The sequence below is a fragment of the Chlorocebus sabaeus genome, chromosome 18, assembly GCF_047675955.1.
Source record: "Chlorocebus sabaeus isolate Y175 chromosome 18, mChlSab1.0.hap1, whole genome shotgun sequence".
NCBI classification, from domain to species: Eukaryota; Metazoa; Chordata; class Mammalia; order Primates; family Cercopithecidae; genus Chlorocebus; species Chlorocebus sabaeus.
The window spans coordinates 6,091,043-6,102,510 of record NC_132921.1 but is presented as its reverse complement, the minus strand read 5'-3'; the positions used below and the strand labels follow the sequence as shown (position 1 = coordinate 6,102,510).

Sequence of the window (11,468 nt, the reverse complement as noted above, 5' to 3'; positions counted from 1 at the left end):
ATGTTATTCTTTCTTAAAAAGAAAAAACATGTTGATGTTGAAAAGTTGAAAGTACTAGAGTCCAGCTTACTTTTCCCCAATGTATTTGGGTATGTTAGGGTACTGATGCTTCACTAGGTTGCTTTACTTTTATATTCTAGTTTTTGTTTCTGTAGTAAAACGTAATGTAGACTTCAAAGGTATACCTTGTGAATTATCAACTGTAAACTGTGCCTCCAATAGAATTTGAAAGCTGGATAATTAGTGGAAACAAAAACTAGGTAATAATTTAGAGACTGCAGTAAACATTTTCTTTCGTGTACAATGACAAATATTCCTCAACCTTGAAGTGCTTTACAGAAAAATCTGAAACAACAAAATACTTTGCTATACATTTTGACTTTTAAAAAATAATTATCGTTATGGAAAAGGGAGTGATTAAAATATTCTAAAATTTATTGCAGTGATGATTGTACAACTCTGAATATAGTAAAAAACTGAATTGTATGCATTAAATGGGTGAATTTTATGTTATGTGAACTATATCTTAGTAAAACTTGTACCAAAAATCATAGAAAATCATTAGAAGACCTTAAAGGTAAATTGTAGGGATACTTAACTGCTGAAGTTTGCAAACTAACTTGTTTGTATGATCCTATTCTAAAACAACATCAAATATTGTGTGCTGACTTGGTATTGGAACTCTATTGGTAAGATAATTTACTACCTTTTTTTGCTATTTATTTTTAAAGGCCTGATTGCTGACACACTCAGTCAGGAAAGTATGAATGATTCTAGTCAGCAGTCTCTGTTCTTCATCACACTTCCAGATTTAAACAAACTCTGTGCTGTCAGAATAATACTGAGTAATAAGGTGGCAGATACTGAGATAAGGACTATACAAATGAAGATGTGCAGGTAAAAAAATACATCTTATAACTAAGACTTTTAAAACTTTAAGACCTTAAAAGCTGTTTTAGGGGAATTTTCTATAAAGCAAAATATTCACTCAATTTGTGTTTATAATTTTAAAAGAAAGGAAGTCATATTTTGTTTTGACCAGGTATATTGGATTACATTTAAGCAGGGACTTAAAATACTTGCAATAGAATTATGTCACTGTTGAGTTTTTATATTTGTGACCTCTTATATCCTTTTTAAAAGTTTAAAATCTCCACAGACATTCATGAATTAAATTCAGGCTCCCAGAAATGTAGAGGTCCTAATTAATCAATATTTATGGAATACCTACTGTTTTCCAGTAGGTGTTTCTAGTAGGTGAGGCCCTTAGAGATCCTATAAACATCTTAGATTAGTAGTTTCTTAATTCTCAAGTCAGTATGAGACACTCGTAAGTATTTCTCTAGGATCTGTCTCAAAATATCTGATCCCACATAGTCGTTGAAAAACAGCTTAAGAGGGCCAGGCATGGTGGCTCACGCCTGTAATCCCTGCATTTTGGGAGGCTGAGGTGGGCAGGTCACGAGGTCAGGAGTTCGAGACCAGCCTGGCTAACATGGTGAAACCCCATCTCTACTAAAAATGCAAAAAAATTAGCTGGGCGTGGTGGCAGGCACCTGTAATCCCAGCTACTCAGGAGGCTGAGGCAGTTGAATCGCTTGAACCCAGGAGGTAGAGGTTGCCGTGAGCCAAGACTGTGCCACTGCACTCTAGCCTGAGCAACAGAGCGAGACTCGATCTGAAAATTTAAAAAAAGAAGAAGAAAAGAAAAGAAAAACAGCTTAGAGGGAACCTAAAGTATAATTCCATGATTACTGAGGACCCTCCTTTAAATTGTTTGAGGCACTCAAAGGAAGAGTCATAGAATATATGAGAGGATTCTATATTTAAATGAATTGCTTAGAGAAGAACAAACAACTAGAAGATACCCAGAGGCAAGAAATAGGGAAGCCACTTTTGGGGTGTCCTTCATTTTCCTCTTATTTACAAAGTTTTTCTTCTCTCTATTGCATATTTTCCCACCCAAGGGCATCAGGGAGCCTGTACCCTTCCTGCTAAAGTATAATTTGATACCTGTTAAGGACTTAATCTGTGACTCCTTTTGGAAATACTAAAATAGGTAGAAAACCTAAAGTGAGGTTTTTTTTCTGTTTGCCCTCAAATTGAAGGTAGCCATGCCTACAGAGTGGGGTTATCTTAACTCACCCTAATGGTAATTGACAGAGAGTCTTGAATAGAGATTGCAGAGCTCTCTCTATTAGCATTTGGCTGTGTCAGATAATGGCAGGCCTTGCCAAGGCAAGTACCTGATACACCTGGGTTCCAACAAATATGCAGCCACCGGAAACAGATTGGCCTATATTGGTTTTCAAGGTAACCCTATATACATCCTAATGGTTATTTTAATTTGTTTCTTTGATGATTACTAATGTTGAAGGTTTTCAGATTTCCAGTTGTATTCTTTTTGTATTTTTCCTATCTTTCCCTTGAACCTTGAAATGAAATTATTAATGGTAATTTGATTCTGATGATGTTTGTTTTAAGTTCATTTGGCTGTTGAAACCACTATCTAGTTCTTTCTGGCTTGGGAAGAATTTCCTTTCTGAAGGAAAAGGATTTAGTCAGTAGCTCTAAATGTTTAAGTGGTTGGTAACTTCACTGACAGGTGAATCCTTAGACTCTTGCCTCTGGTGTCCCCTGCCCACCACCTTTTTTTTTTAAAAGGAAAAATGGAAGAAATAGGAGTTAAAAGAGACAGATTCTTCACTGTGTGTAGATTTCTTCAAGTATTTAGGACAAAACTTGAGTTCTAAAAGATGAATTTAGGTTCACAGATGAAAAAGGTTAGGAAATTCAGATGCAGGGACAAGTTCTCATGTTAGTATTAGTATCTAAAACTTCCTAATTCTCTTAATTCAAATATTGCCTGAGTACCTACACCTACACTGTTCAAGGTGCTATGCTAAGTGTGAGGAGAGAAAATATCTAACACAATTGTTGCCTAGGAGAAACTTAACATTTTAGCTAAGCAAATGTTTAAAATGTTCCAATTAAGTAAGAACAGACAGTGAGTGTATTAGTCTGTTTTCACACTGCTGTAAAGAATTACCTAAGACTGGATAATTTATGAAGAAAAGAGATTTAATTGACTCACAGTTCCACAAGCTTAACAGGAAGCATGATTGGAGGCCTCAGGAAACTTACAATCATGTCAGAAGGGTGAAGTGGAAGCAAGCACCTTCTTCTAATGGCAGCAAGAGAGAGTGGTGCGGGGAGGAAGTGCTACACACTTTTAAACAAGATCTAGTGAGAACTGACTATCACAAGAACAGCAGTGGGGAAATCCGCCCCCATGATCCAATCACTTCCCACTAGGTCCCTCTGCCAACACTGGGGATTATAATTCAACGTGAGATTTGGGTGGGGACACAGAACCAAATCACATCAGTGAGCAAGTCCACTTTGTAATATATTTCATCTCCACAGGCAATTGCTGTTTTTGCATCAAGATGTTCTTGCATCACCTGTGTCTGGAATATTAAACCAAATTTGGGTGGTGATGGCGGTTAGTATTTTAATATTTTTGAAATGTTATTACTAGTTGAGAACAATATTGATAAATAATAATTTATGTATTATAGCTAAAGTTAAGATGTTTATGAGGATTAATTGATTAATCACAATGTGTTATAGGTTAATTGGATTATTAACAAACTAATATTGAAACGCCTGATGTGTAAAATCCATTTTTGTGGTTCTAATTTAACATTTATTTTTCTCATTATAAATGCTAAGATAAAGACTATTAATGAATAAAACATGCTACGGTATAATTTTTAAGATAGCACGGGTTTGATACATTTTATCATATTTTATTCAAAGTTTAGTTCTTTTATTTTTCTCCTAGGTCTTGGTTATATGTCCATCTCGTATTTTCCCTCCCTTCCTCCCTCCCTTCTTTCCTTCCTTTTTTTGAGACAGGGTATGGCTCTCTTGACCAGGCTGGAGTGCAGTGGCTCCATCTCAACTCACTGCTACTTCCACCTCCCAGACTCAAGCAATCCTCCTCCATCAGCCTTTTGAGTAGCTGGGACTACAGGTGCACGCCAACATGCACAGCTAATTTTTTGTCTTTTGTGTAGAGAGAGGGTTTCCCCGTGTTTCCCAGGCTGGTCTCGAACTCCTGAGCTCAAGCAATCCTCCTACCTCGACCTCTCAAAGTGCTTAGATTACAGGCTTGAGCCACCGTGCCCAGCCATATTTTCTTATTCTTAATAAAGTTTTTTTAAAAGGCAAGCTGTTGGTGAACAAGTAAATTAATATCTTATTCGTATCTTTTTCTACCTAAACATCTTTATGGAACAAGGACATTATTTTACAGTACTAGTAAATTCAAGTATGTGAATTTAAGCAAGGGTGATAAGAGGAAAGTAGCTATCTGTTTTTTAAAAAAATGTATTGCTTTCTTACAAAGGTATTCCAAAAAAAAAAAAAAAGTTGATGTTTAAAAGTACAAAATGGGATTGCATACATACTATTTTGAAACTTGCCATTCATTTCCCCTTTAACAGCCTTTCCTGGATATCTTTCCATGTCAGTACGCATATCTTCCTCATTTTTAAGGCTGTGAAATACTTCATTGTATGGATGTATAGTAATTTACTTAATATATTCTTTCCAGTGCACATCTGAGTCTGTGCTGTTACAGTGTTTCAGAAAGCATCATTGAAACTGTATCACTTTTGTCTGATAGTTTGTCGGTTACATTTTTAGAGATAGATTGTAATGCACTTTAAACTGTAATATAGATACTGCTAAATTGCTGTCTGAAAAGCTTTTTGCTGGATTGTATGTTAACAAATAGTCTGGAAGAAAACCTGTTTTTCCATACCCTCACGAACACTGTAGATATTCACGCCTTTAAATAGTTGTCAGCCTGTTAGGTTACAAATAATGTTTTCCTTTAATTTGTATTCCTTTTATTAATGAGTTGGAGCACTTAGGCCTTTGAACATGATCTTCCATTTATATCTATTTTCCTTATTCATGCCTAAGAATTATATATTAAGAAACGTGTTAAATATTTATTATACAAAATTTATTGGCTTTTTCCTTTATATGGATACTGGGGTCATGTCACTCCTAGAAAGGCTTTCCTCACTTTGAAAATGTGCCCACATAGCCAGGCGAGGTGGCGGCGCCTGTAGTCCCAGCTGCTCGGGAGGCTGAGGCAGGAGAATGGCATGAACCCGGGAGGCGGAGCTTTCAGTGAGCTGAGATCCAGCCACTGCACTCCAGCCTGGGCGACAGAGCAAGACTCTGTCTCAAAAAAAAAAAAAAAAAAAAAAGGAAAGAAAATGTGCCCACAGATTCCATTTCAGGGAGAGAATGATCATCACTTCTTCTCCAAGTCACAAATGCTAATTGGATGATGGCCTGATTCTTTGCCCTCTGTAGAATAATGCTTAAAATCTTTCTTTGTTGCATTATTTAATTATATATTTATGTTAAGTCCTTTTTATAAATGTGGATTTTTGTTACAGATACCATTTTATAAAGCAAGAAAACTTAATGCCTATGTTGAAAAATATAGAGCTAAGGTAAGTGTTAAAAAATGATATTAATACCATATGTTGTTTATAGTGATTATATGTTCCACTCCTTTTGTCAACAAACAAAAATTGGAGTATCTTTCTCACAGATTATTGTTATACATATGAAAGAACCTAACACATTTTTCCTGACAATTATTATGTGCACATTTAGTGTAGAAAGAGGAGAAGAGGCTTTTTTGTTGGATGCTTTATTTCAGGCATTTTATGTGGCATAATCTTTTTTGCCATATACATCTTCAAATAAGTGAATCTCGTCATTTTCACAGATAAACCCAGAGAGATGAGATTATTGCCCATATTATATAGCTAATATGTAGAGAAATAAAACATTATAGATTGTATTCTACATGGTGATGAGCTTCTGGATCTTCACAAAGAGAAAGATGATACAGTGGTTAGTATTCATTTACTGAGACCCCTCTGTGTCTCAGTAAATTGAGTCATGGAGGCTTGACTAGAGCTCTCTTCATGCCTCTGCATGTAACTCTGAGACACTGTCGTTGGTTATCCCAGAAGCCCATCCAGCTGTTACTGCTGGCCTCTGTTCCTAAGTCTAGTAGAGTTTAGGATAATGAGGTTTCTAGTCATCTTTAAAATGAGATGTTGCCTTTAGGTCCTAGGCAAGTAAAATTTCAGTAACACTTTCCAGTTCCCTGAGAAATCTTTGAATGACCTGAAAGCTGGTTCTGGCCATCAGTTACAATCTGTGGGAAAACAGTATTATTCAAGAGCAATGAGGAAAGAATGTTTACATCTTTTTACTGATACAAGTCTTTGGTCATCTCAGGATTCTGGTTATCTTGAAAGGCCATTTACAAGCTAGCTATGAGAACCAGATTTACAGTATGTCATTCACCTAGAACTAGGACTTGGGTCTTTAAGCAATCTCTACCAAATTCTATTATTTATTAAGGCCTGAGAATAGGTAACATTTTAGTATAGCAGATCCTTGAATAAAATAATTTTGTTCAACATTGTTTCAATATAACATTAATAAGAAAGGAAAATAATTCAGTTCCCAGTCAAGGCCACTGTCTGTGTGGTTTGTACCTTCTTCCCTTGTCTGAGTGGGTTTTCTTTTTATACTCCAGGTTCCTCCCACATCCCAGATATGCATACATTAAGGGAATTGGCATGTATAAAGTGTCCCAGACTGAGTAGGGGTGGGTATGTGTGTGTTTGCCCTGCAGTGGAATGGAGTCCTGTCCAGGGCTGGTGCCCACCTTGCACCTGGAGCTACCAGGATAGGCTCTGGCCACCTACCACCCTGAACTAGAATAAGCTAGTTGGAAAATGAATGAATAATTTGATACATGAATACAAATTATTATAAAATAAATGTTCATAAAGTATACAATAATCATACAGATGCACTACAGTAAATGATGCGGTACGAAAGCACTCAGGGAGCCTGTCATATTTGTGATTGTTTTGAACTGTGTGGTAGTAGGAGGTGCTCCTTAAAATTTTCACTTTGCAAACATTTATTCTTTGATTTTACCCACCACCACTACTACCACTGTCATTCACTGATTCACCAAAAATTGGGTGAATAATTCTTACTTGTTTTTATTAATCTTTCTTAAATGTATGTATAGCTTACATTTATTTCAATGTTAATATTACAAGTGTTTTTGGTCTTTATTTAAAAGCTTAGTGATTTTTTGTGACCAGAACTATGCCATAGGAACTTTTAATTGTATCAGTTAGCCTATAGTTTTAGCAGTAGCCAAAACCAATATAACAAAATTGGTTTTGTTATATGTCGTTTAGCTTAAAGTCATGGTTTCTAAGAACTTATCAATGACATTAAATGAGGACTTACTGTATTGATTTAATAAAGCATTATTTATACTAAGCATCATCATTTTTTTGTGTACTTTATAAGAAAAAATGAAAAATTAAGAAAATATCACCCATAGTCCTTATACAATAATAAAAATGCTTTGTACTTTATTTTTCTTCCACCTTGTTAATTCACACCTATGACTTTATCAGTACAAGGTGTCACATCTCCAAAATGTTTAACATTTTTCTGTTTACACTCTTATCCTTTTTCCATTTATCTCAGTTTTCATTCCTATAAACTAAATTTTTGTTACCTTCACTAGACTTTCCAACCCTGAATTCTTTATTATTCACAAGCTTTCTTCCAGTATCACTTGCTTTTCTACCCTCATTGAGCTGTTATGGTTATGCTCAGTTTTTCTTTATATGAATACTTTTCACATAATCATAATCAGCAGATATTTATTGAACATCTGTAACATGTCAAGCACTGTACTTGATACTAGGGATAAAGCTGTGAACCAGATAAAGTCTCTGCCCTTGGTAATCTTATAGGTCTTTTTTTCTAATTTCTTAATGTGGAAGCTGAGGTCATTGATTTGAGAATTTCTTTGTTTTGTAATATAGAGACATTTCTTCTAAACACATTCGTGCTATACATTTCTTCCTCAACACGTTTTATTTTGATTTTCTTCAGTTAAAAAATACGTTATAATTCCTGTTTGATTTCTTTTTTGATCTATGGGTTATTTTGAAGTGTGTTATATAGTTTCCAAATATTTGAGGATTTTCCAGGGATCTTTTTGCTATTGATTTCCAGTGTAGTTGTTGTTAGAGAATACGTTCTTTATAACTTGAATCTTTTTAAATTAATTGAGGTTATTTTATGCCCCAGAATATAGTCTATCTTAGTAAATGTTCCTTGTCCATTTGAGAAGAATGAGTATCCTATAAATGTGTTATCAAGTATTCTATAAATATTTATTGGGTCACATTGGTTGATAGTGTTTTTAAGTCTGCTATATTCTCACTTATGTTCTGTTCACTTGTGTCAGTTATTAAGAGAGTAGTATTGAAGTCTTTACCTGTAATTATGAATTCATCTGTTTCTCCTTGAAGTTCTGTTTGTAGCCCTTAGACAATTGCTGCAAACTCTCCAAAACGAGGCTGCCCTTGGTTATTTTGGAGGAGTTTCTTAGAGAGATAACAATCCATTGTTCATGCACATCCTGAAAGCAGTTTTCCCTGCGATGGGAGTCACTCACATAGAAAAGGTGGTAGAGAATTTGTCTCTGACTTTAGCTGAAGTGATGACTCACACCATCTTTGCGCTGCAAGGCATCTAGGTCACCAACCAGGATGGTTATGAATGACAGAATTGCCCCATACTTCCTCCTTGCGTGCCAAGGCTGAGTCTGTGCTGATAGATTTTGCTGTATCTGGATTAATTCCTTGGGCCATAGAGAAAGTCAATGCGGAAATTAAGAGAGAAATCCACCTAGCTCTCTAAGAAAGACCCTGGTGGTTTATGGGGTTTATTCAACTGTTTGGGTCTGGGCCCCTGGGGCCATGTTTGAGGTCAGCATTATGGAGTCCTAATGATAGTAGCCTTAATTAAATTCTGTATGAGACAAACTGAAGAAATTTGGTTCCATCCTCTGCCAACAGATTATTCAGTTATGTCCTGGAAACATTCATCAGAAGTCAAAATGGTACAAAACTTAGAGATGGATAATATCGGGAGACAATTTTCCTCGACTTTCTCATGCTTCTGCATGTCCTTTTTCACAGAGGCAAAGCCAGCAATTTTTTCTGGACTGTATTTTCAAGGATGTTTATATATCAAACAGCCTTGGCTCTTTCTCCAGCCTTGGGTAGCTTCCTCACATGTCTGTGCTAATCCATACTCAGCTGACTCTCTGTTGACCTCCAGAGTTTGATTTCTGTGCAGCTCTTTCCTCTCCCATACTTTGCACTGAAACCTCTAGCTTCCTAGACTTTCAGCTCTGTCTCCTTAATTCAGCGAGACTACTGGCCTCTTCCTAGGTTCCCCTGCTCTGTACTGCAGCCTAGAAACCCTCTATCATCAAGAAGCTGGGGAAATCCTAGGGCTTATCTTGTTCATTTCCCATCTTTTGGGGATCACTGTTCTTTGTTGCCTGATGTCTGATATCTTGTGAACTGTTATTTCATATAGCTTGCCTGGTGTTTTAGGCATTTCAAGTGGGAGGATAAATCTGGTTCCTATTACCTATTGGTCTTAATTATAAGTGAAAAATCTTAATTTTTAAAATTAATGTTGTATTATACAAGTAGAGATATTCTCTTGGTTGCATGTGTGCCCATGCAAGTATGTATTGTTTTCTACAGTTGTGGCAGGCAAGGTCTCACTAACTCAGGCCTCCATTACAACTGTTCCAGCACTGACTGAGTAGCAAGGTTAAACATTAAAAGCTAATTGAGCCTATGCCCTTATACAAAGGCTGAAATGTAACAAAGCACCCACCAAGAGTTTTGCCTAGGCTTTTCCTGGGCCTTGAAGCATGACAAGATAACGAAGGAATTCTTAACAGGACCCTGTTAGGATTAAACAAGTTTTATTGTGAGGCTAAAGAAACTCCCTAGGCCTCCACAAACAAGTTTATTGGGGTCTAAAGGAACTCCCCAAACCTTTATTTAGCAGGAGACAAGGTAAGGGTAATCACCCCAGTACCTAGACCCATTTAGATTAAGTAAACTTACTGAGGTCCCAGAAGAAGGTCTTCAGGACTCAGACCTTAGTTATAGATTAAAAGAAGTTAATCACTTATGTCTTTAGATAAATGCACACTTACACATAGACATACAGCTTAGAAGGTATATAAGCTCTGGAAAACTTTGTAATTTTGAATTGGTCTGGCAATAATTTCCAGGCCTTCTCCCTGTAACCAGTTGCAGAAAATAAAAACTCTCTTCCTCCCCAGTTCATTTGCATCTCGTTATTGGGCCACAGGAAATAGCAGCTCGACCCTCAGTTTGGTCCAGGAACAGAGTGAACAATAATGAGAACCATTACAAGTTTGTCCTCGTTTGGATTTCTCTTTGTGGAGCAGAATACAAAGTAAAGACCAAGGTTTTTAGCATAGAATTCTCAAGATTTAGACTAATTGGCCAGGGTAAGCAGGTAGTATTTGGCCATGATAGCATGACAATAGTAGCGGTTTTGAAGTGAATATATTTGAATACTTCTTTAACTTTAGAACCAGACAAGATTAGCTCTAGCAATGGCTATAATTTTTACCTAGAATACTCCAGTTTGTTGGGTGGTGATCTAAATGGGCAGTCGTTTCCTATTAGTATATACGTACACAGCAATTGCTCTAAATTTGCCCATATTTTGCCATTTAATATATTTAGATGGAGGCTCCACAAAGAGTAATTCCTGTAATTCTTCAGAACTGCCTTTCATATTCATTCACGGCTAGACTTGCTCCAGCCTGGAATAGAACTGGCCATCTCTTGATACAAGGTAACTTTCTCTTTTTAGTCTTTAGGGCTTTCTGAACTAGATTATTTCTGTTATGTGTGTATTAGTCTGTTCTCATGCTGCTAATAAAGCCATACTGGTGACTGGATAATTTATAAAGGAAAGGTTTAGTGGATTCACAGTTCCACATGGCTGGAAAGGCCTCACACAATCATGGTGGAAGACAAAGGAAAAGCAAAGGGATGTATTACTTGGCAGCAAGCCAGAGAGCATGCTCATGGGAAATCCCCTTTATAAAACCATCAGCTCTCATGAGACTTATTCGCTATCACAAAAACAGCACAGGAAAGCCCCACCCCCATGATTCAGTCATCTCCCACCGGATCCTTCCCACAACATGTGGGAATTATGGAAACTACAATTCGAGATTCAGGTGGGGACACAGCCAAACCATATCAATGTGCATCTGTTCTTAATTTTAAGATATATAATTTTTAGAAAATAATTCTTAAAACTGACCCAACTAGGCAATCTCAAGCAAGCCCACAACAACATAAATGGCATTTCTTTACTTTGGGATTATATACAGGGGCCTGATGTTTCTTTTAAAAAATTACTATATAATACTTGATACTTAGGAATAAATGTAAGTTACAAAG

General features: G+C 36.4%; 1 protein-coding gene across 1 annotated transcript in view; it reads left to right on the top strand.

Moving 5' to 3' along the window:
• The first annotated feature begins 763 nt into the window (after positions 1–763).
• The window catches only part of C18H18orf63 (chromosome 18 C18orf63 homolog), a 37,328-nt gene continuing 26,623 nt past the window's right edge, over positions 764–11,468 (top strand). Inside the window, exons 1-4 of the mRNA XM_008013778.2 lie at positions 764–897; positions 3,427–3,505; positions 5,484–5,540; positions 10,740–10,851. Of these exons, the coding sequence (XP_008011969.1) occupies positions 764–897; positions 3,427–3,505; positions 5,484–5,540; positions 10,740–10,851 (382 nt within the window). The remainder of the gene's footprint in view (positions 898–3,426; positions 3,506–5,483; positions 5,541–10,739; positions 10,852–11,468) is intronic.